Raw genomic sequence first — 26,790 nt, 5'->3', positions numbered from 1 at the left:
ATGGTGATACAAAAAACACATCACATAATGATGTCTCACCACCTCCATAGTACATCTTGGTCCAAGCCACCATCTTCATCTCTTGGTTGGATTAGAGCAGTGACTGCCTATAGATCTCCTTGCTTCTACTCTTGCCACCAACAAAAAAGTCAGTAAAAATGAAGTCAGTATATAATTGGAGGGTTTTGAACAGATACTCTTCTGCTCAAAACCCTCCAATAGTGACCGTTTAACTCAGCACTAAAACCAAAGGTCTTAGAGCATGTGACCCCTGCTATCTCTCTGACCTGATCTCCTGCCACTCTACCCCTTGCCCATTATATCCCAGACATGCTGGCCCCCTGATTATTCCTCTGTACTGGCCAGCGTGCTTCTGATTCAGGCCCTTTGTACTTTCTGTTCCCTCTGCCTGGAAATCTTTTCTCCAGTTGTTCACACGGCTTGCTCCCTCACTTCCTTCTGGTCTCTGCTCAAAGGCTGTATTATCAATGTAGCTTTCCTGGACCATCCTATACAAAACAGCACCCCATTCCCCACAAAGCAGCAGTTCCAATATTCCTCAGCAGTTTCTCTTTATCTACAGCACTCATGTTATATTCTTTTTATTGTTTATTATCTGTCTTCTCCTACCTTGAGGTCAGGGTCACCATCTATTTTGTACATTGCTCTATCCCTAGCACCCAGCAGTCCCTGGCATATTGCTCAGTAAGTCTTTATTCAGAGAAAAAATGACTCCTGCACCAGAATTATTGTCTTTCTACTAAAGGGAACCAGACGTCTTAGAGAAATTGCTGATTCTAGGATTGGGGCGAAAAAATGAGTAAGGAGAGTTTGGAATGTCTTGTCAAATTAGAAAGCAAGGAAAATGTTAAAGACTCCTAGAGTTGCATCAAAATAACTTGAAGAAGTAGATGGGACAGTTTCAGCATTTAGAAAAATAAAAATAATAACTACAATGGATTGAAAAACTTCAAATGTATCTAAGTCTATGAGTTTACAATGATTCTAGAATTTAAAAAAAATCCACATTGCTTAGGTATAGAAGATGCTAAGGAACCAATTCATTATTTGAAAAACTAGTACAAGTTAATAAATGGAAAAATCAAGCTTTGTTAATCATTGCTTCATAATTGATCATGTTTCATTAATATTCCACTCCTCGCTCCCCGGCCATCTCTGAACTATTTTGAAACAAATTCAAGATATGCCATTTAATCTATACTGTAATATAATCTCTAAAAGAGTACTCTTTTTAAAAACATAATCATAATGCCATTATCACACTTAAAAATATTCCTTAATATCATGAAATACCCAATTTTCAATTTTTTTCTGATTATCTGATCACTAGTTTTCTATTGCCACTGTAACAAATTACTAATAACTTACTGGCTTAAAAACAACACAAGTTTATTACCTAAACCTAACAGTTAACCTACACAGATATTACTGGGTCAAAATCAAGGTGTTGGTAGGGCTATTTTTCTTTCTGAAGACTCTAGGGAAACTGAGGCTGCCCAGTTCTCTGGTTCAAAGCCCCTTCCACCTCTTCAAAGCCAGCAAGCATGGGTTGAATTGTTTTCACATAGTATCACTCTGATCCTCTCTTCCGCCTCCCTACTCTTCCACTTTTGAAGACCCTTGTGATTACATTGGGTCAAACCAGGATAATCTCCCCATTTTTAAGGTCAATTGACAAGCAATCTTAACTCCAATCTGCAAACTTAATTCCTTTTTGCCATATAACATAATATAGTCACAAGTTCTGTGTTCATGGACATCTGTAAAGGGGCATTATTTTCCCTACCACACATCTCCCAACACAGTAATTTTTTTCTTTGTTTCTAATTTAATTTTTTTGTTTTTAGAGACAAGGTCTCTACTCGGTTGCCCAGGCTGGAGTGCAGATACATATATTTGAACATTTTTCTATAGTAAAAAGTTTTGAAGAGTGAATAACTGAATTGCTTCATCTTTACAACAACATTTCAAGGTACTGTCAACTATTTAACAGATCAAGAATATAAACTTCTGAAAGGATAAGTAACTTGCCCCAAAACATGTAGAATCACGAAATGAAGCAAATGTTTTTTGAAGAACTACTATGTACCAAACAATGCACTGGCTCTACCAATATGGACAAGACAAACATGATTTCTGCCCTTAGTGAGTTTAAAGAAGGTTATAAGCCAGTAAACAGTCAATTATATTACAGTGGGGTAACTGCCAGAAAGATGGAAAAATGCTGTTTCACTCACAAGTTTATGCTAAGAGCCTGTAATGCGGCAGGCGCTACGCTATGCGTGTGTTCACAGTGGAGGACAGCACATGCATGTTAAAGTTGGAGGCGCCTGTACAGATCATTTATTGAATATAAAAACTCAGGAGAAGTATCTAAGCTAGAAGAATTGATTCAAGAGTCACCAACATATTGACGACATTTGAGTCTGTGGAGTGAATGAGACTGTTTCAGGGAAAGTACAGCATGAAAACAGAAGAGCTCCTTAGGCAGAAAGCAAATAACACAAATACCTTAGGGACTGACAGAGAGGCAGGAGAAAAACCAGAAGAGTATGTCATGGAAGCCAGTGGAGGGGAGCAGAGAATCCGGGATCCAAAACCATGTCTATTTCACTCCAAAAACTATGTCCTTATGCATTAATTCATCAATAATTATTATGGACCTACTGTGTGCTGAGTTCTTTGCCAGTTAATGTCTTGATCCATTAAAATATGAAGTCAGAGCTCCTTAAATGTGATCTAAACCTGCTAGTACTCACTTCTGGAGCAGTTTGGAGGAGGGGATAGTGATAGTTGAGGTGATTTATTTCTGCTATTTTAATTTCCTTACTGAGCCTGCTAGGATAAATGTAGGAAAAATGTATGAAGGCGTTATTATTTTATTTTCCTTGAAGTCTCTTAACAGCTTAGATTATCACTTTTAAGCCCTTCATGTATTCTGTAAAATATGAGTTTCTTAGAGAAATACTACTTATTTCCATAAACCTGACTGCCCAAAGTTTTTAGCCATTATAATTAATGGCTGCAAGGTTCCTGAAATAAAACTTATGGATAAAAGGCTGTATTCTTCACGTTTTGAGAAACATTTAGGAGAATTTACATAAATTGCTTTAGAAGAGAAATGTGGCCAGGTGTGGTGGCTCAAATCTGCAATCCCTGAACTTTGGGAAACTGAGGTAGGAGGCTCACTTGAGGCTAGGAGTTTGAGACCAGCCTGGGCAACACAGTGAGACCCCCATCTCTACCAAAAAAAAAAAAAAAGTTTGGCATGGTGGCATGCACCTATAGCTACTCAGGGGTGTGAGGCAGGAGGATAACTTGAGTCTAGGAGCTCAGGGTTGCAGGGGGCTGTGATCACATCACTGCACCTCAGCCTGGGCAATAGAATGAGAAACATAATTATAGATCTAATACTTTTGCTAAGGACAAACAGTCTTAAAGTACTAAATCTATTTTATTGTACAAACTTCATATTGGTGTGAATACTTCAACTACTACATTTGGATTAAGCTAAAGCAGCAAAGAAAGTTATGGGGACAAATCTAGGAATAACTATAAAATACATTTTGATTCCTTATTTTAAAAATCCTATAATACTTCATTCTCATTAAGTCAGAAGAAAGGCTGATATTGAAAATATCAATGGATACTAGGCTGGGCGCAGTAGCTCACGCCTATTATCCCAGCACTTTGGTAGGCTGAGATGGGTGGATCACTTGAGGTCAGGAGTTTGAGACCAGCCTGGACAACATGGCAAAACTCTGTCTCTATGAAAAAATACAAAAATTAGCCGGGCATGGTGGTGCGTGCCTGTAATCCTAGCTACTGGAAGGCCGAGGCAGGAGAATCGCTTGAACCCAGGAGGCAGAGGTTGCAGTGAGCCCAGATCGTGCCACTGGACTCCAGCCTGGGTGACAGAGTGAGAGTCTGTCTTAAAAAAAAAAAAAAAAATATATATATATATATATATATATATATATATATCAATCAATCAATCAATGGATACTAATACTCCCGCTGACAAAAGACAAATGTTGATAGCCCCAACAAGGCAGAGGTCATAAGTGAGATTTTATGGTGTGAAAAACAACTGGCTCAACTGCAAGAGGTGTTCTTGTTAAAAACACTGAAGCTAATGTTGTGCTTGTATAAATAACTGGGATACATCAAAGTGGCACTCTCGGGGAGATAAAGTATTGTAATTCAACATCTCAGGAAATATGTTCTCAATGGCATGGTAGCAATTTTACACATACTAAATTGGGTAGCAGTCATGGCAACATGCTTGCATACTATTGTGTGCAGCAAGTGCTTTCTTCTCTGCCCCTTCCCCAGCCATCTCAAACAGATGGTGGCCAAGAGAAGCAAAGAATATGTGCATTTTGTCTGTCAAGCTCCTTATGCTGAAAGCCTAAACAATAGTCTACTCTTCATAATCCAGGCATGAAATCATATCCAACAGAAATGGAGAAAGTTAAGCCAAGATCTGGGATCAGAGGAAAGTACATTCTGGAGATGATTGTGCAATTTTTAAAAAATGAAATCAGTGATTAAAAGCAAATTGGACAGATTAAACTATTACCATTTCTCTAAGCAGTGGAGAATGCTGGTATGTTTGCTATAAAGCACTGGAACAGGTGCACCCAAGGCTAAGTATCAAATATTTCCACATCTTCAGGAGGCTAGCTTCTTCCATTAGCAACCAGCCTTTCAACTTTAAGAACCCAGATTAAACTGGATCTACAATATCTTAATTAAAGTGAGTGTGGGGACTTGGATTATGTTCAGTTCTCTTTTTAATTTCTTATATCACACATAACCAAAATTCAGTACACATCGACTTGCCTTTTTCTCCTAGCTGATCTTATATAGAAAACTTCCATTTGGTCAGAGATACAAGTAAAAGCAACCCAGTATGTACCCTGAAGATAAAGATATGAGATCTTAACATATCTGGTTCTACCAGCATTCAATTAAGTCAACAAATTATTTACCACAATATACACACAGAATTTTCTTTCTTTCTTTATTTTTTTTTTTAAACTGAGTCTCGCACAGTGCAGTGGCGCGATCTCGGCTCACTGTGACCTCCGCCCCCCAGGTTCAAGCAATCCTCCTGCCTCAGCCTCCCGGGTAGCTGGGACTACAGGCACATGCCACCACGCCCAGCTTATTTTTGTATTTTTAATAGAGATCGGGTTTCACCATGTTAGCCAGGATGGTCTCAATCTCCTGACCTAATGATCTGCCAGCCTTGGCCTCCCAAAGTGCTGGGATTACAGGCATGGGCCACTGTGCCTGGCCCAGAATCTTCTAAATCATCTTAATATCACTGTTCCATTTTCTACTTAGAGTGGGAAGACAAGTCTATGCTTTTATTGTAGGAGGCCAATGGGCTTCATTTTCTTAAAAAAAGGAAAAACAAAAAAGGAAAAGAAATAAAAAAGAATAAAATTAAAATATTAAAAAAACAAAACAAAACTGAGACATAATGCATGACCTCAGGAATACTAAAGAGGATCAATGGTAAACTCATGCAGACTTTGTAAGCTTAGAATATATTTAAAATATTAAATTTGTACATTTTTGCTCATATTTGGATGAGAAAACCATAAGGACATACATTAAAATCATTTTATACTCATATTATGTCTAGAGTTCTGACATGTCTTACTTCCAAAGTCACACGAAAGCTACATGGGTTTGGCTTTTACCATTTTCCCACCAATTTTCAACTATTTATACAAATAAGAAAGCAGCCTAATTTCAGAAATGAAGGAGAAAGGTACCTACAGTTTAAGTTGACCATATAAACAGAGTTCTAATCATGTAGGGGAAAAAAAATTAAGCAGGAAAAAAAAAAGAGATATTTTAAGATTTCTCAATGTCAATATCTACAACGTCTCTAATGATGAATACAAGTTATTGTAAAATTTAAAAATTGGGATACTCCTTAAATTTCTATTACTACCACGAATTCTCTAAGATATCTCTCAATTAAAGTCATTAGCTCTCCAAAATAAATGATACTTTATCATTTTTCAAAGTTATGTTTGAATTTAGCATCTTTTAAAAGCAGAGATGGTAGGTCAGCTATTTTATGGTGGAAGAAGCAGCACATCTAGCATAAAAACTAAATTTCAAGATACACAGGCTCCTAGTTCTGGGCTTTCTAGCTGTGATGTTAGAAATGTCATCATTCTGGGTCTTAAGTTACCTCATCTGTAAAACAGCAATAATAACTACCTCAAAGGGTGAGAGGATTCAATGAAGTAGTAAAAGTGTTTACTTATACTTCCTTGAATCTGTAAGAAATGCTTCATACGTGTCAATTATTATTACACTCTGACATAAGATCTTACATAGTTAAAAAATAAAACATCCACTCATTCAACAACTACTTAGTACATACAACGTTTTAGATGTAAGAATTCTTCTGGTGTGGAAGATACATTTAAGGATAAGATATCTGCCCAGAAAGAGTTTATCTTCTTAAAGACACTACAGACAAGCAAATAGGCAATCACAGTATCTCAGGACTAGTGCTACCAAGGGTGCTGATGGCTGTCAATAAAGTCTGCAACTACCATGCAGAATTATCAAGCATTGTTATTCTTATTCATGCGTTTGAAAACCAGTGTTAACAAAACTTTTTCTGTAAAGAGCCAGAGAATAAATATTTTAGGCTTTGTGGGCCTTACAGACTCTTGCAATATTCAACTCTGCCATTGTGGCATGAAATCAGCCATAAACAATACGTAAACAACCGTACCGTAGCTGTTTTCCAACAAAACTTCATTCACAAAAATCAGTGGTGGGCCAGATGTGACCAAGGAACACCATTTGCCAAACTTTGGTTTAAACCATATGCATCAATTAATAGAACAATTCTTTATGAAAAGCATATATGAACAAATGTAGATGTCTGCCTTATAAAAAGTTTAATATTTTAATCTCAGAAAGAGAAGAAAATGGGGAGAAAGAATAGCTTTCACAGATGAAGCCTTGCATCAGCACTGGAAAGCTTCCAACACGCAAATAAATTTCAATGAAGGAACAATTAGAAGAAAAAGAAAACAGGCAATTAATGGTTGTTACTTTTATTTTTTCCTGAGAATCAGAAACGAAAATCTACTTGTTATGTAAGGAGATGGGCATATTTACATGTTTCACACCCCAGTTTTGACAATGGACAGCTCCAGTCAGGGCTTTACGGCAAGAGGGCTGTTTAGTTTAATGATGTCAAAATGCAGGGGAGCAGATGGCAATAAAACATTATTAGAAGAGATGAAATACACGCAACTGGTAGCAGTTTACTTATTCATATAAAAATTTTAAAATGGAACCAATAAATCTATCCATCTTAGCTAGGCAAATTTAGTTATCTCGATTTATTACTGTAGTGCAAAGCCTACAATGAAATTTGGGATGGTTGTAGAAACAGTAATTTCCTTTCTCACCCCTATCTCCCTTAGACTTCAAATAAAAGATAGAATTTATATCCACTTATAACTGAGATGCACATCATTCAGTCTTTGATCTAATCAAATCTCACAAATATATTTGAGTCTTTCTCACACACACACAAAAAAAACACCGAAACAACATATCAGATCTCTCCAAAGCTCAGTCTACAATGAAGTAAACAAGCTTTTCTTTATTGCTAAATGTAGCACACACCAGAAGCAGGGTATGATTAAAAAAAAAAGAAAAACACATTAACTAGAATCTTAGCCAAATGATCTAAATTTCAAAAACGGAGTTTAGATGCAAAGAAAATGTTACTTGAAACAGATCTTAGCAGTTGCCAGTCACTTGAAGCTCCCTATTATCCAAGGCAAGAATCCTTTCTATCCCATCCCTAACAGATACAGTCCTCCTTAAATACGTTCACTGATACTGTCTTTTGACTTAGGAAAATACAGTATTCAGAGTCAAAACAGCTGGGTTCAACTCACTACAGAACTCTAAACAATTCTTTTGACTTTTCTCAGACACTGCTACCTCATTAAATAATGCCTATTTAAATTTTAAATTTTAATGACATTACCTTATTGTGCATTCTTATAAAAATATCTGTTACAACTGAAAGTATTACAAAAACAATGATTACTACTAATCAATGATAGTCATCATTCTACTGTTAAATGTTAAATGTTTGTTCCTTTTAGGCCACCCATTGTATTCATGAGTTCCCAATCCTCAAATAGGGATGGTGAAAACTCCTCAGATGGGGTACAACAGAAGCAAAAATTAACAATTCATTTTGAAAAGCAAGTTTGTGTTTTTTCCTGTTTCGTTTGATCAAAAGAAATTTATACTGTCCCCAAAAGACCTTCAAATGGTCACAACTTTTGTATGTATAGCTTACTTGTATCATGCTTCTTCAAAACACGAAACAACTTATATTCTAAAAAAGAATCATAAACTTTTCTTTACATTCTTGTCAATTAAGAGCCTTTGTCTTTACTACATATCCAAACTGTCTCACAGAGAAAAGCAAATCACTAAGATAAAGCTTATATACATATCACCTAATTCATATAAAGGGAATGGTGCCTTAACAAGAGCATAGAGAAACTGTTATCTGTTCAATACGGACTATCAGAGGTTAAGAATGTCTAATATTGGCCGGGCGCAGTGGCTCACGTCTGTAATCCCAGCACTTTGGGAGGCCGAGGCGGGCAGATCACAAGGTCAGGAGATCGAGACCATCCTGGCTAACACGGTGAAACCCCGTCTCTACTAAAAATACAAAAACATTAGCCGGGCATGGTGGCAGGCGCCTGTAGTCCCAGCTACTTGGGGGGCTGAGGCAGGAGAATGGCGTGAACCTGGGAGGTGGAGCTTGCAGTGAGCCTAGATAGCGCCACTGCACTCCAGCCTGGGCAACGCAGAGAGACTCTGTCTCAAAAAAAAAAAAGTCTAATATTAAATGATAAAATACTACTGCCTTGAGTATATCGCCATAATATCATATCAACTAATATCAATATATGTTTTTATTTTCCTCAGTAGAATGCCTGCCTCCATGGACATGTTTAATAATATCCACTAATTTCTTGTCAACACCAGGGACATGAGAGTAAACAGGGCTCAACTGGGAGTTGTGTGTACACACAATTAAAGAAAGTATGAAGGTAGCATTCTAATATGCTATAAACTGAATACAATCCTCCACTGGTGTTTTAACAGAGGATACATAGGTACTCTATAGGGAGTCAAGTTCCCAGGGAGGGCAATGGTTAAAACCAGCAGCCCAGTTAGGTTAAAGTGTAAATACCCTGCAGTCACCCTGCCCAGGGAATTCTCTCCAAAACACTGCCACTGCCCAGGGCAATATTCATTATCTATCTCCAGATTGGATTACCTGAATAACTTCTTAAATGGTCTCCAGGTCTCCAATCTTAATCTCTACAATGAAGTCATGATGATCTTTTAAACACACTAATGCTATAATAATCTTTTAATAATGCAAGTCTGATTTTGCCACTTCCGGTTTATAAATCTTTTAATAGCTTCCTTTCAGCATCAAGTTCACACTCTTACATTCAAAACCCCCATTAATGCAGCCAACCTTCTCTCTGGGCCACTAGACAGTCTTAAACATACTGAAGTACTTGCCTTTCCTACCCGAAGCCAAATTCTCTCAGTTTTTGCATATGTTGCTCCCTCTCCAAATCGGCCTCTTCCTAAAAATGTTCAAGGGTCGTTGACTATATGCTATTTTGTTTTAGGCACAAACATTAAAATATTGTTCCTGCATAAAATAGGACTTCACTATAAACAAATACATATTTTATCTCAAGATTGTATCCTCGGAACTTTAAGTCTTTTTCTTCCCTTTCCACTGATCCACACCTCCATGCCTCTGAACTGGGACTCATAGTTTGATTTGACTCTTCTTTGCACCTTTTTGATGATTTCTATATTATATACTGGTGTTCTGCATCCGAGCTAATTTGTCCACAATGACAAAATGGGCGATCCCACATTCCTAATATTTCCTCTGCATTCCACTGCTTGGTTCCTTATATGCAGTAAATTATCACATTTTTTTTAGATGGGGGTCTAGCTCTGTCACCCAGGTTGGAGTGCAGTGGCACAATCCTGGCTCACTGCAACCTCCGCCTCCCAGGCTCAAGAGATCTTCCCATCTCAGCCTCCCGAGCAGCTGGGACCATAGGCGTGCACCACCATGCCCAGTCAACTTCTTTTTTTTTTAATTTGTGGAGATGGGGGTCCCGCTATGTTGCCCAGGCTGGTCTCAAACTCCTGATCTCCAGCAATCCTCCTGCCTTAACTCCCACAATATTGGGATTACAGGTGTAAGCCACAGTGCCTAGCCCTCATACTTTTGGGAAAAAAAAAAATTCCTATCATAGGGCTTTACAACTGTTATTATTTTTTAATTTCCAAAAATAAATAATGTATTACTAGTTATAGTACTGCTCATGTTCACGATCTTAATTCTGAAGAGAGTTAAATGCTTCAAGGAGAGTGGAGCTCCCTTCTCCTTAGCAACATGCTTATTTTCTAATAGCAGCCTTTGGCAGACAGTGCTCCCACCTTTTCAATGACTGTTGTGGGAATTTCAAGTTTGGCAGGAGGACAGAACAATATCCTGGCAGATGAATTCTGCATCCTTCAGATCGTATGATGTCCTAAATAAGACAACTGACTTCTCTACCCACTCACTTTCTCGGGGACATTTACTGAGGGCCTATAAACTGTGCCAGGCATTGTTTAGATGCTGTAAAACAGAGATCAGTATGACTTGGTCCCTGTCCTCAAAGGAATCTAAAAACAGTCGTAAAAGACACCTATGTAAACAATTAAAATGAACAGGATGAATGCTATAACAAAGACATTATTGAAATTTTGTAGGAGTATTGAAAAAGAACAGGTAACAAGAGGGCTCAAGAAAGCTTCACAAAGGGGGAACAGCTGGTCTTAAAAGGTAAAGAGAAGTTTGTCAGGAGTAGAAGGGATGGAAAAGCATTTCAAATAAAAGGAGCAGCTTGTACAAAGCAGAAAAGTGTGTGCCAAGGAATGATATGAACTCATGAACTTCAGTGTGAGTGGACTATGGGGAACAGTGTTATAAAATGAAGCTGGAGAAGAAGGTTGGCCTGAGATTGCAAGGGGACCAAAAGTTCTGTTAAGAAGCTAAGCATTTTGACCATGGGCAGCAGACAGCCCCAAACATTTTCAAGCAGGGACATCACATGAGAACCAGTTTTTGGACGGTAACAATGTAAGTTATTAATGCCATCAAGAAAAGGAATAAAGGCATAGAAAGTTAACCTCTGAGTATCCTCTAAGTATCTGCAGCCTAGTTATATCATTTGATTTCACAAGAATGCTATAGGAGAAGCTTTTAAGGTCTTTATTTTAATAGTTAAAGAAATGGAGGCCAGGCGTGGTGGCTTACGCCTGTAATCCCAGCACTTTGGGAGGCCGGGGTGGGTGGGTCACGAGGTCAGGAGATTGAGACCATCCCGGCCAACATGGTGAAACCCCGTCTCTACTAAAAATACAAAAATTAGCTGGGTGTGGTGGCAGGCACCTGTAGTCCCAGCTACTCAGGAGGCTGAGGCAGGAGAATCACTTGAACCTGGGAGGTGGAGGTTGCAGTGAGCTGAGATTGTGCCACTGTACTCCAGCCTGGGCGACAGAGTGAGGGAGGAAGGGAAGGAAGGAGGGAAAGGTGAGAAGGAGGGAGGAAGAGAGGGAGGGAGGGAGGGAGGGAGAGAGGGAAAAGGCTCACAAAAATGCTAACCTTCTGAAATTCATACCTGCAAAGGGCAGGCATTTCTATTTTGGGGGGCCACCACCAATCAGAAAACTGGCTCAATGAACAACGGGTCCAGATCTATCAAAGCATTGCTTATATTCTAATGAATTATTCATTCTCATTTTGTATATGATTAAACTAAAATTAGAAAACTGATGTGTTCCAACACAGAAAGGCTCTTCATGACTTTATGACTGAATTTGTGAAAAACATTTCATTACATTTGTAAGACAGTAATATTTTATACATACATTTGTATCTAATGAACTAAATTTACCTAAGCTGCTATCCGTAATTTAAACAGGAACGCATAAACACATGATGAATCCGCTATCACCTTCTAAATCAAAAGACTTTTTCATTTGCATCAGGAAGCTTTTGAAACTATTTATCTAAGACTAAGAGTACATTCTGAGATGATTTTGTTGTTGTTATTGTCTTTAAACTATGGTATACCATTGTGTAGGGCAGAAGAATTTGAGTGGCTGGGAATTTTGTTTTTATTTTTAAATTTTCCAAAATAGTACAAAATAAGTTAACTTTGCCACAACGTAATAACTGAATAAATGCCTGCTTATAGCACCTGGAGCAAGATAAATAAGAACTCAGTAAATATTTTCAAAATTGAGCTAAGAATTATGATGTAATTCAACTGTGACTTCACAACAGGAAAACATACTTTCTTTTTATAATTTTGCTTTATAATGTTATATAATGTATAATGTTTTATATTGTAGTTTTGCTCATATAAAATTCATTTATATTTTCTAGAAAAAGCATAATGTTTTAAACACTAACCATGTGACTCATTATTATAGTTGCTAATATTGGCCTACTTTGATTATTCTCACAAATTTCATTAGACTTGGAGAAAGCACTCCATCGCCCTCTTGTGGTAATTTTGCTGTACTATATTCGCCAAGAGTTCAAAAAAATGAACTTTTTCTTTCCACTTAAAAGGCAGAGCAGTACTTTAACCATAAACTTCTGAACTTCCAAAGGCCGTATATAAACATTCTGTCCTCCACTGTCCATATACTTTGTGCCTTCTCTTCAGTTTCTACCTCAGAAATTTAGTCTTTTCGTTGCTTTTTACAAAACATTCTCCTGTTAGCTTCCAATTACCATACCAATAGCATTTTTCTGAAAATTACTTTCTGTATTCAAATGCACAAAATAATTACAGAAAATCTTCATCATCATACATAGACTTTAAATAAATAGAAATAACTCAAAAATGTATGGGGCTGAGCTTAGCATTTTTTCCCCAAAAGAATAGATCATGCTAAGTCAGTTAATAGTCCAGAAATTTCAGAGACTAATAATATTAGACTAAGTGTTTTTTAGTAGTCCAGAAATTTCAGAGACTAATAATATTAGACTAAATGTTTTAAGTTTTTAGAAGTAATGAAAGTCTTTCCTCTAAAATAGTCTAACTCATATGCCATGGCCTGTCCTCTTTCCAACACAATAGAAATACTTCTAGTTTTTTTTTGTTTTTTTTTGAGACAGAGTCTCACTCTGCCACCCAGGCTGGAGTGCAGTAGCACCATCTTGGCTCACTGCAACCTTCGCCTCCTGGGTTCAAGCGATTCTCCTGCCTCAGCCTCCTCAGTAGCTAGGACGATAGATGCCCACCACCACGCCTGGCTAACTTTTATTTTTAGTAGAGACGGGGTTTTACCCATCAGGTGATCTTGATCTCCAGGATGGTCTCGTTCTGCTGACCTCGTGATCCGCCCGCCTCAGCCTCCCAAAGTGCTGGGATTATAGGCGTGAGTCACTGTGCCCAGCCACTTCTAGCTTCTTAGCAAAATCAGTAACATGTTAACACATGCCACTATAAAATAGACTGTATAAATAATGTTTTCTAAAAATAATTTATAAATAAAGGAATTTATTTAGTATCTAATATATTTAAACACTGTGAAAAATACAAAAACAAAGATGGATTCCTAATTAAATTAACTAAAAAATTCACTCTTACAAATCTCAAAAATATTCTTAAAAGAATAATGGGTGATCTTTTTTTTTTGGAGACAAGGTATCTCACTCCTGTTGCCCAGGCTAGAGTGTAGTGGTGCAATCACGGCTCACTGTAGCCTCAACTTCCTGAGCTCAGATGATGCTCCCACCTCAGCCTCCCAAGTATCTGGGACTACAGGCGCATGTGCCACCATGTCCGGCTAATATTTTATATTTTTAGTAGAGATGGGGTTTTGCCATGCTGCCCAGGCTGATCTCAAACTCCTGGGCTCAAGTGATCCTCAGGAGCCACCGCACTCAGCTATGATCAATTCTTAAAGCTATCACATTGTGAAAAGTGGCCCCTTGGGTACCCAATCAGCATTCATCTCAAAACTGATGAAGAACGACTAGAAATTAGAGGGCTAGGTGAAGAAGTACATTCTGTACAGAGTGGTAAGAACTTTCAAAAGCATGGTAATATGCCATGTCTTGGAAACTGAAGATGGTTTAGTGCAACCAAGCACAGATTATAAATTGGGTGAAGCAGGAGATGAGGCTGAGAAGTTAGTAGGGGCCAAAGTATAAAAGGTCCTAAATGATTTGTTAAGGAAGGGTGGGATAGTCAAGCATCCACAGCAGAGGAGTAAAGCAGCAAATCAGAGTTTGAGAAAGATCACTTGCTGCTGGCCAAGCATGAGAGCTCACACCTGTAATCCCAATGCTTTGGGAAGACAAGGTGGGAGGATCGCTTAAGCTCAGGAGTTCGAGGGCAGCCTGGGCAATATAGTGATATTCCATCTCTACCGGAAAAATAATAATAATAATAATAATTCCCAGCTACTAGGGAAGTTGAAGTGGCATGATCACTTGAGCCTTGGAGGTTGAGGCTACAGTGAGCTATGATTGTGCTACTGCACTTCAGCCTGGCAGACTGGGCAACAGAGTGAGATCCTGTCTCTCTTTTTTTTTTTGAGATGGAGTCTCGCTCTGTCGCCCAGGCTGGAGTGCAGTGGTGCGATCTTGGCTCACTGCAAGCTCCACCTCCCGGGTTCATGCCATTCTCCTGCCTCAGTCTCCCAAGTAGCTGGGACTACAGGCGCCCGCCACCATGCCCGGCTAATTTTTTGTGTTTTTAGTAGAGACAGCGTTTCACTGTGTTACCCAGGATGGTCTAGATCTCCTGACCTTGTGATCCGCTGGCCTCGGCCTCCCAAAGTGCTGGGATTACAGGCGTGAGCCACCGTGGAAAAAAAAAAGAAAAAGAAAAAAAAGAAAGATCACTTGCTGTAGTATGGAGGTATGGGGGACAGACTGAAGGAGGGGAAAGGAGACAGGGAAATTAGAAGTCATTTGTAATGAAGAGGTCATGAATCAAAGCAATGGCTCTGATGACACAGAGAAGAAATTTGAGAAATAATAAAAAGTAAAACCATTAGATGTTAGTTACTGTGAGAATGTGGGGCGTGGGGTCTAAAAGTCTACATTCTAGCTTTGGTGACTGAGTGGATGTGCAATTCCCAGAGATAGGAAATGGTTATTTTCAGACATACTGGATTTGAGGTGCCACCAGGAGATGGCAAATAGATCACTTAGTTGGAGAGAAAGACCTGTAAATTATCGATAACTAAGTAATGAAAGGAACCTGGATGAGAGATCACCCAGGGAGAGCATAAAGAGTGAGAAGAGATGAAGGCTGAGTCTGAGATTAGCAACATTTAAGTACAGTCCCATTTTCCTGTTAAAAGGGGTACTTTTTTTTACATAATCATAAACTTTGTTCATGTTGGGAGAAATAGGAAATGATTTAGTCTTTCTTCATTTTGCAGATCAGAAAACTGAGGGTGTCAAAGAGGTTATGTGACTTTATTTAAAGCTGTTGATCTGTAGAAGTCAATGAGAACTCAGGTTTCCAAACTGAGGCCAGGCAGTTCCATCCTGCTGCTCAAATGCTCTTTCTAGTACTGTGTCCTTCTTCCCCTATGCTACATAAACTGTAAGAACAAGAATTGGAAGATGCTTTCTTCAGTAATTGTTTGATGGCAATAAATGTTTCTGTGGTTGTTATTTGTACATATCATCAAAACTAAAATGTTTTATTTCCAAGGATAACCTTCCAACAATATAGTTGTTATTAAATAAGACCCAAATTTACAATTTAACACATGCTTCCTATTCTGGGAAACAAGGAAATGCCCAATCCTACAATTATGAATAGCAAATGCGACTGTATCAAATACACACAAAGAATGTTTATGAGATGTCTCAGAGAGAAAAATAGCTATAGTTAATCCTGATAGTCCTTTCTAAATCTTAGGTTATTGAGAATGGGTTTTACCAGTGAATTCTACCATATATCCCAGAACACATTTTCATAATGAAACTCATTACGAAAAGCAAGACGCAAGAGATTTCTCTGGGCTACCTCCTTGGTTTGGCCGTTGCCAGCTTGGTGACTTGATGACGCCAGTGGATCCTACAGGCTTGAAGGCAGCTGCAGTTGTGAGGCTGGTCACCCCTGGTCTGCCGGAGGCTGGGCTGTCCAGGCTCTCGGGCATGCTCTGTGTGGAAGCTACCGAGGAAGCCAACTGCGGAGAAGCCTCCTGAGAGTTACTGTAAAGGAAATAAAGAAACATCTTTGGTGAAGTGGTAGCAACGTAACTCAGCAATAATCCTTTCTTTTCAAAATCCATTAATCAATCAAAATCCATTGATTAATCAATTCTTTAGAAAAGAAAATCTTTGAAGTCATGACTGAGGGATTGCCTCTCTTTAAAACAGAAAAAAAAGAAAAAGGAGTCAGATTGCATTTGTTTCATACTTTGAAAATTCTTTCTAAAAGGTCTACCATGAGAAATTAGGCTACTGAAAATTTACACAGTTAATCATTTTAAATGATAAAAGTCTCCCTGACACCTCAGCCCTTACCAGTTACCCTTTTTCTTCTTCTACTTTTTTTTTTTTTTTTTTTTGAAGACACAGGGGTCTCACTACGCTCCTCAGGCTGGTCTTGAACTCCTGGCCTCAAGCAATCATCCCACTTCTGTTTCCAAAAGCACTGGGATTACAGGTGTGAGCCATCATTCCCAGCCCAGTTACTCCTTCTACTCACATACTCACTCATTCATAAATATTTAAGCACCTACTATATGCCAAACGTTGGTTGTGCTATGCACTGGCCACAAAACAATAAACAAGAAACAACCCTTGCCTAACAGAACACCCAGTGTTATGCATTCATAATAAAGGGAAAAAAGAGACAAGACTGCCATTACCTTCTCTCAACCAGAGTTACCTGTTTAAACAGCAGGTCTTATCTATGCTACTTCCAGTTTGGTTTTGAAGATCATATGGCCTTTATTACCAAGTCATTTGTGATTTATAATTACATATAACATCATTTCCAAAAAAAAATAATAATTCTAGGTAGCCCAAATTATAAAATATATGCTTTGGTATGATATAATACTATAGCAGTGGTTATTTCTTTCAAGTAAAGTATAATAACAATTCTTAAAAGTAATACTTTCAGGCTGGGTGCAGTGGCACATGCCTGTAATCCCAGCACTTTGGGAGGCCGAGGCTGGCAGATCACCTGAGGTCAGGAGTTCGAGAATCATTTCCTCCAGACTTGGTCCCATGCACCTTTTTCCTTTGCTAATCTTGCTCTGTATTCTTTTGCTATAATAAATCTTAGTCATGAGTGCAACTATATACTAATCCTGTAAGTCCTTCTATCGAAACAATAAACCTAGGAGTGGTCTTGGGGCATCTCTGACACTAAACAGTTTTGAAAAACCATAAGAATGATTTTCTTGAAATATTGCTCCCTATTCTTGTTCTCTCAAATGCAAGTGTCATAGAGTCATCAGCTTTGATTATTTTTGATCAGTTTAACTTAAAAAACTAAAACCTGCTTGATGATAAAACACGCTATACAATAAAAAACTTTAAGCACTTTAATAATCTTTATCATAAATAAAAAGTCAAAGACTGCCTCCCTCATGGGAATATTGAACACAATTATCAGTAAAGGCAACACAACAAAAAGCATTAATGGAATCAGGGTTTGAAATTACAGTATAGTGGTTATGAGCATCTTTTAAAAGCACTGTGGTGGACAAATTATTTTACATCTCTAAGCCTCAGTTACCTGTACTTTAAGTGTACCGAGTAACATTTTGCTCATAAGATTTCTATGAGGCTTAAATAAGATAATTATGTATAAAGTGCTTAGCATACTCTAAGGCACAGAATATAACCTTAACATATTAAAAGGATAATTACATAATTACTGTATTCAAATAATAAAAGTAAGCCTTACTTTCAACATTTTTACTCATTACAAATAAATGATTTTTGAAATACTTATATAGAGGTCATTTTCATTCTGGGATTAAATTACCTTTGTGGATTTGATTTTTAAAACTAATTAATAATGTATATAATCACGGTTCTAAGAAAAAAAATTATGACCAAGCAATGCTAGGAATTATAGATGAAACAAAAATATATAGTCTGGAAATAACAAAACCCAATCCATCACCATTTAATGTGTAGTCATCTGAAAGAATCAAAATTTAATTCCAGGAGAGCTGCCAGACAAACTGACTTAAAAGAGAGGAATTCGGTGTCAAGCTTAATACAGTTTGGGTGAAGGAACTGGTAATAGTAGCCCAGGTTATGAAAAAACCTAGAGAAGCATGACAGCCATCCTCAAACGTCTGACATGCAGATTCACTCTATGTGACTACATTGTTTGCCTAATTTCAAGGAGTGAAATCTACAGTGAGATGGATTTGCTTCAATAAAAGGTGATTCCTAATATAAAAAAATCCTCCAAAGGAAAAAAATCTGTTCCTAACGAGGCTTTTTGTGAGAGCCCTGTCACCAGAAGCCACTTAAGCAGAGGATGGAATGCTGCACAACGAATTTAGCCATTTAGCCTGTGGAAGGCTCAGTTATATTTCAGCATGACATACAAAGCCTTCTAAGATAAAGCTACAATCTACCAGTCTAATCTTATCTCCTATCACTATGCTATACAAACTATATTCTGGCCACCCCTACTGTCGTCCACAATTCTACTTTTTTTTCCAGATTCTATATATGAGGTACCTCTTCCTACTCTCTCTCTGCACCCATCCACATCTTATCCATAATTAATAATAATAGAAGTAAATATAATAACGCATCATGCACTGTGTTCAAATTAACATACATTATTTTGTTTAATTATTCAAACCTCCAGCAGTAGAGACACTCTTTTTAATTCAGGACATTTGTTAACTGCATGGCATATAATTTTATGCTGATTTGTAATAGCTGTTTTAAAATTACTATTAATAGTCACTTCTTTATGCATCTTGTCTCCTCCACTTCATTATAAACTACCTGAGGTTGGGGACTTTACTGTGACTGTGGGTAAATTATTTAAACTTGGTAAATTTCCTCACCTGTAAAATGGTATAAAAATACTACCTTTATCCCAAGATTACTGTTAAGAATTAAATAAGATATGAGATAATACATGCAAATTACTTAGCACAGTGCCCAGCAGGGAGTATATGCTCAGGAAATAAAAAGGATTCTTACTTCTACATCCTGTAATATCTGGTCTGGTGATAATAAAATTAGCAATAAGTACATTTACTAAATAAGCATCCTTCATCTGCACTAAGAATTTTGCTTCTAAATGTACTGTGGATCACTTGGGTGCAGGGTATTGACCCCAGACAAAATCTTGCTTCCTCGGTTCAGTTTTAAAAACACACAATACTTCTTAAAGTTCCCACAGAATAAGTATCATAAAAGCTAAAGAAATTTCAATTTTTGATTGTACCTTTTGTACACAGGTTTGTATACGTTCTCTCTCAGAGGCCTAAGATGTTTAAATCTTAAACAGTACTCTTTAGCTACAAAGGGCTTGGAGTAGACTATAAAGAATTCATAGAAATCTAAGTTATTACCAAGGCAGTTTTTCCATTTATGCTTAAGTCCAGAATTGATCTGAAGTTCAATTTTCTCTGAGGATAAAATTTAATTGAACCATTTAATGTTGTAATGGAAGAATATTAGGGTTTATCTAGACAATCATATATCTGAATATATGATGCCCAATCCTCTAAAAATCTAACATTTTTTCCCTGATTTTAACTATTAGCTACTACTTAAAGAGAATACATAAACATTTGGTATTGGCTGGGCACAGTAGTTCATGCCTGTAATCCCAGCACTTTAGGAGACCAAAGCAGAAGGACTGCTTGAGCCCAGGAGTTCAAGATCAGCCTGGGCAACACGGCAAGACCTTGTCTCTGTAAAAAAACAAACATTGTACTAAAGATGAAAGGATTGGCTGGGCGCGGTGGCTCATGCCTGTAATCCCAGCACCTTGGGAGGCCGAGGTGGGCGGATCACGAGGTCAAGAGATGGAGACCATCCTGGACAATGTGGTGAAACCCCGTCTCTACTAAAAATACAAAAATTAGCTGGGTGTGGTGGTGCATGCCTGAAGTCCCAGCTACTCGGGAGGCTGAGGCAGGAGAATCACTTGAACCCGCGAGACGGAGGTTGCAGTGAACTGAGATCGCACCACTGCACTCCAGCCTGGTGAAAGAGCAAGACTCCGTCTCAAAAAAAAAAAAAAAAAAAAAAGGATTAAAAGTCACTGGCCATATTATTTTATATGTAGGAATAAAATATTATCAATAATCACTAGCAAGAAACTTCTAATGATTAATGTATTAATATAGTATAGCATTGTTACTTAAATTAGATTGCTATTTTATTTCTGAACTAATGATTCAAATATATTTTTTCTAAATTTAAATTATTTAAGGTGTAACTAAATCCTAAATAAAATTTAAATGTTTTCTAAATAATTCTAATGAGGAAATTGGTGTAAATCCATAAATACCCTTGGCTGATACCACAGATACTGATATTAAAATATGGTTATTTTCACTAATCTACCAAATAAATAGGGACTGAAATGAAATAATAGATTGATATGACTTCTATCTTAAGAATACCAAGGTTTTTGTTTCATTTTTTCAAAAACTGAAAATAGAGACAAGTACACTAATAGAGCAAAAGTTTATTTTCAAGATGGAGCTAATGAGGAAAAACGAAAAGGAAGAAAGTTAACCTCAGTGTCAGCAACCTGATTTATCTTGAGTTTACATTCCTTTCCCACATTTGTTTAACTGTTACAACAAATAAAGCTCAGATACAGATTAAGAATACTTGGGAATTTTAAGTCCATTTTCAAAGGAAAAACTCTGCTTGAAGAATACTTTTCAGAGTAACTTATTCTAATTACATGTTTAAATTTTTTAAAAGACAACTGTACATCACAGGTTTAATTATCAATGTTTAAGTTAAACAGTTTTTGGCTAAAGTCTTATCAAAAAATGGTATACTAATATACAGATTCTGAAATGGCAGGAAAGGAATATTTCTGGAAAGGCCTTAGTTACGAGCAATTGTTTATTTCATAGAATTCCTCTGTCAGAACGCCTTTAAAAGACCTGGACATGTAGAGAGGGTAATGAGTGTCTTTCCTTCCAGAATTCCATATTTAGAAGAAAATTTTTAATATTTTCCTAAGCAAAATTCTTTAACTTAGAGTTTGTAAACCAAAATTTAAAGTATAATATACTAATATATATTATAATGGAAATATATTTTAATGGAAAAATATATTTTAATGGAAAAAAATAAATAAAAACTATTATACTATATTTATACTTTTAAAGATTACTACCACACAAAAGTAAAAATCAAGATAAAATGTCTCTGACACATTTTATGATTACTGTCATACAAGATAAAATATATCTGGTCTTTTGGGTACTCCTCTCACTAAGTTAGCAAGGGTCTCCTCAGGAAACCTCAGAATGCCAACTAGACTATCTTTTTAGAAACCACTTCCCTCTCTCAATATCAAACTATATTTTGTCTGTGTCCTATTGTTAATAAGAAGCAATGGTGATGACTACTAATACTCGCTCTAGAGGTGGGGCCATAGATAGCACAGTCAGTCCATAAATGCTTGCACACTTTTGCATGTATATGCACACAGGCACTTTTCTGGAGAGAGGATCTATAGCTCTTACCAGGTCCTAAAAGTGTGGTCTAAGTGTACTCAAGTACTCAAAGTGTACTCTAAGCATGGTCGGTAACCTGCCTCTGTACAATCTCAGCCCTGACAATGAAAGACTTCTGCTCAATGAACACTCACAATATTCTAATATAATTTCAGGTATTGTCTTCTCTTAGAGAAAAATGTACTATGATCTTTCTCCCTTGTTTAAACACCTCCCTTAAAAGTTACCCAGAATAATAGGTAAATATATATATATTTTTTGTTTGTTTGTTTTTTGAGACAGAGTCTTGCCCTGTCGCCCAGGCTGGAGTGCAATGGCGCAATTTCGGCTCACTGCAACTTCTGCCTCCCGGGTTCAAGTGATTCTCCTGCCTCAGCCTCCCGAGTAGCTGGGATTACAGGCACCCACCGCCACACCCGGCTAATTTTTTGTATCTTTAGTAGAGATGGGGTTTCACCATGTTGGCTAGGCTGGTCTCGAACTCCTGACCTCGTGATCTGCCAGGCTCGGCCTCCCAAAATGCTGGGATTACAGGTGTGAGCCACTGCACCTGGCCCAGGTAAGTATATTGAAAAATCTCTATAAGAATGGTTAGAATACAAACATCTAATCAATAGACAGCCTAGTTATATCAGGTTTTCACTAAGTATGTTGTACACTTTGCCACTGATTTTACGTTCTGTCAAAAATCATTGTATACAGTTATTTCATTGAGATTATATCTTTAGTAAACACTTGTGATATTTTTATTTTTATATTATGCCTAAAACTTTCTGGCTTAATCCTTAAGCTTAGGAGAAAAATCTATTTTGGTGTTTAGCATTTCCCAAATACAGTGAAAATTAAGTTGCTTTTCCAAGCAAAACCTTCATATTTAAGAACTATAATATGTAGCCAATCAAAATTGATCATTATCATTTTCGTTTTTCCAAAAGCTATGTCTTACCAAACATTTGAGGATTCTAATATAGCTATATCCATGCAATAAAAGACAGAAATTCTACTGCAATTTAAATACTTGCACAATTACTCAGAATTGCACACCAAACATCAAGTATGCTAAGGAAAGATGTCACAAAAGGTTAAAAGGTGAGTTAATAATCATAGGACATACTGTGCTTGTGCATTAGCATGCCACTGACATTACAGTTCATTCAAAATTGGGCACAAATCCCTAGAATTCTAGCATGTTCTCACCTGGCCTGTTAATACAGTGGTGAAGTGTTAGAGAAAGCAGTATGCTTAACAGCAAACCACCACTTGCCATATCTGCTCCCACAGTACCTTGTTTTCTTAACATGGATAGAGCCAGTTGATTTCCTTGAGGACTGCAGATAGGAAAAAGCTAAAGGCTTGGAGACAGGGCTGATGCAAAGTGCATCCAGGAGTGAGTGATATCTTTCAGGAGTGTAGAGCCTGGTAAGCATTTAGAGAGAGTTTTAAGTCAAAAATCACACTACCAATAGCAGACAGTAGTTCTTAAGGTCTGTGATTTGAAACATTTCCTTTACGAGAGAGAGGGTGGGGAGAGAGAGGAAGAAGGAGGGGAAGCACAAAGCAGCAAAGGAGGATGAAAGAAGATAAAAAGAAGCACCAAGAGTTTATTCTATCGCTTTACTCATTAATATAACATTGATTAGATTTTCACCAAAATGGTCAAAGCCATCATTTAGAAAGCATTTGAAGCTCTAAAGACTATAGAAATTATCTAAAACCCCCAAACCACGAAAACAAAACCAATTTATTCTTTTTGGGGAAGGACACAATTTTATTTTTTTAGGGGAGAGTAGTCTTCAGATCACCCTTTAAAGGCTGTGGGAGAAGATAAAATCAATAGAAACTTAAAATATTCATTAATACTTTATTGTTTCAAATATAAAACCTGAAAAACGTAAAAACCCAAGGGACAATAAGCACACAACATGTAATAATTCACGCAACTGAGAAATACCATACATAAATGGCAGCAGTGGAGAGATTAAAAGGTGATTTTTAAGAAAAAACCAGTAACAAATACTGTGAGATTTATCCACAACCTAGATAAAATATGCACTACACAATTAAGAGCTCACGATAGAGCTATGATTGCTTCAAAGGGGCATGTTTTCTTTGAGGTGACTTGTAAGACAGTGAAGAGCGCTGAGATCACATCAGACAGACGCTGTACGTGTAGTTCTACCTGGTTTTTGTAGCAATAACAGCAGACACAGTAGCAGCTGCGCTGCTCAGAACTGCAGCACTATATCTAGCAGGAGAAGAGAAGGTAGAAAAGTTCCGAAAACCTTCGAAAGAATCTTCCACATTTCCTGTGGAGCCGCTTAAACTGACAGGTAGGGAAAGAAAAACAGGAGAGGAACAAAAAGGAAAGTGAGAAAGGGTAGCATAATAAATACAAGAGAGCAACCATTCCATATTAATATCTAAGCATTATAAAAGTGTGAAGTGTAAGAAGTGTAATAGGAGTTCAGGCCATTTAGTTTGTGCTCCTACGGTTTCTCTCAGAAGCTAAAAGCTGATGTATAATCCTCCATAAAGCTGATTTTGACATACGAATACTCCTGAATGTATTTAAATTCACTGACTGTATTCCTATTTAAAATTACCTCGTATCACACATTTGAAGACTGACTTGCCAACAACTTAGTAGAAAATAAATCTAAACGTGAAGTCTGAATTTCTATAAGCATAGAAAGAAGGAAAATTGTTTTTTCCCAAAAAGCCTCTATACAATGAGCTTTACCTTAGAGACGATATATACTGACAGCGTGACATTTTAATACGACTTATGTTTTCAGGAGAAGCAGGTACAACGGACTGCTTATCGAGAAGCAGCAATATATATTAACATGAAAAGAGATAATTGTTTAAAATATTGAGAGTAAAGCTATTTAAGGAGGGAAAGTACCTTTGTGAAAATAAACCGATGTTACAGTGAATATGATCAAAACATCACCTTTTCTGCTGAGTTCTATATTTCTATTTTCAGTTAGTTCCGTAAGCATTTTTAAATGCAGGTATAGCATTTTATCTTCAGAACTAATAAGTATTTATTAATTAAAATAATAATTTTCCCTTGGCCTTTTAGAAAAGATCAAATGCCTGGACAGGAATGAACATTCTATAATTATGACTGTAGTGATTTTCAAATTGGTTATTAAGTAAAATAAAAAGAGCGTATAAATGCATAGTGTGAAACTTGTCTCTCTTCTTCATTTATGGGTGCAACTTATCAATGAGCATCATCACTACAGTATGACCACTTTTTTCAATGGCCACCTCCAACACAAAGTAATTATGTGGCAAACTCGACCTCTGGTTAATGTGAGCTTAGATGTCTGAAACTGTGAGGGTTGACATAAGTCTCTTTTTCCTGTCAGAAGAATTTGATAAGTCATTCTTCCAATTTCCATAGGCTATAACTTTACAAAAATGATTAGAAAAAAAATTAAGGAAATAGTTGCAAGCTATGTTTTCAAAATGATACAGAATTAAGTAATTTTTCTTTTGGTCTATCTAAGTCTATCCATTAAATTAAACTGTATGGCTAAGTTTTAACAACTGTTAATGAAAGGTTAGAAAAGAAAACGTCAGGGTCTGGAGAGAGAAAAGAAAGATGTTATCAATGGCAGAGCAGGGTAGGTAACATGAATGTCAAAGGGAAGAATAAAGTTATCATGTGATTCCACTTCTGAGTTTCTGCATTACTCTGCATCTCTGAGACAATGGTTACTATTTGGAGACATAATGGTGAATAATAAGAACTAGAAACTTAGTATATTGAAAAATCACTTAAAAATAAATCAGCTAATTTTTTCTTCTCCAGGAAGAAAAGGAAACGGTAATGAATTTCTTTCATCATATTGCATCACAAATAATAGAAAAGGATTTAGTATCAGCAGAATCTAGTTATATCTCATAAGCAGTTACTTATCTGAGTATCTTTAGAATATGTCTGGGCACCTGGTAACATATTGTGTATGACCTTTACCTGTCTTTGAGGCAAATGCTCTAATTCAGAAAAGGAGACTTATGACAAAGCCAGCAAGTTAACTTTCCAAATCACAAAGTGAATAAATGAAAGAGATTTCTTGATTCTATATTAGAAGTTATAAACTAAACAAAAATAAAAATATAAAAGCAGTGAGAAGCGCTGTTTTGAGGCTGAGTGCCAAGCTTTCTTGTCTATATGTTAATGATGTCCGTTCTGTAATCAACAATCATTTTTTCTTTTTCAAACAGTTTAGTATATTTAAATTCACTACCAGCTTTGAAATTTAGAAACACCAAGAAGGAAGAGTCTACCTAGAATAAGTAGTTGCTACTTTAGAAAGTGTGGCCACTTGGCTACCAATAGTTAACACCTGAGGAGTTGCAGGAGGGTGAGGTCCACTCTTAGGTAGGTCTTCCAGAGCACTGTCAAACCTAAGTTTTCAGAAGTAAAATATATAAGGCAAAGGAAATATTAATGAAAAGTACAAAAGACATTTATCATCTATACCATCTTTTAAATGTCTATTAGTTCAATTTTGGGAACACTATTGGTTTTCTTTTACTTCACATCTACAAATGGTTAAAACAAAAACCAACACTTCTGCCACCACAAAATATGGGCTGTTTTCCCCCAAAATTCTTTAATATGGCTACTTCTATGTAATAAAATATTACGCTTACAGGGGAAAAGGAGGTGGAAATTCCCATTCACTGACTACGTGTTTTGAATGCTTTAAAAAAACTTAGGCTCCAAGAAGTTAATTAAGTTGCCCAATACCATACATCTAGTAAGGGTCAGGTGGAATTTGGACCAGGTCTGCCTGTATTATTTCCACTATATAATGTTTTCCAGAACATTGTGAGACAGCTACCTAAAAGTGTCCTACAAGAAAGCAACCAAAAGTTTCA

At 37.0% G+C, this 26,790-nt stretch overlaps 1 protein-coding gene across 9 annotated transcripts in view; it reads right to left on the bottom strand.

Annotated features, from left to right (window-relative positions):
- PDLIM5 (PDZ and LIM domain 5) overlaps positions 1 to 26,790 on the bottom strand; it is a 216,444-nt gene that overhangs the window by 33,882 nt on the left and 155,772 nt on the right. For 5 of the 9 annotated variants that reach the window (XM_003829906.5, XM_003829908.5, XM_063603833.1 and 2 more), the window contains one exon: positions 16,209 to 16,396. In XM_003829906.5, coding sequence (XP_003829954.1) covers positions 16,209 to 16,396 — 188 coding nt within the window. Of the gene's footprint in view, positions 1 to 16,208; positions 16,397 to 23,175; positions 23,308 to 24,070; positions 24,215 to 26,193; positions 26,314 to 26,790 lie in introns of all 9 variants that reach the window. The other 4 variants (XM_057302109.2, XM_034958926.3, XM_063603832.1 and 1 more) reach the window with 2 other exon arrangements.

Source organism: Pan paniscus, chromosome 3 (assembly GCF_029289425.2).
Source record: "Pan paniscus chromosome 3, NHGRI_mPanPan1-v2.0_pri, whole genome shotgun sequence".
NCBI classification, from domain to species: domain Eukaryota; kingdom Metazoa; phylum Chordata; class Mammalia; order Primates; family Hominidae; genus Pan; species Pan paniscus.
This window is presented reverse-complemented; position numbering and strand designations above follow the sequence as displayed.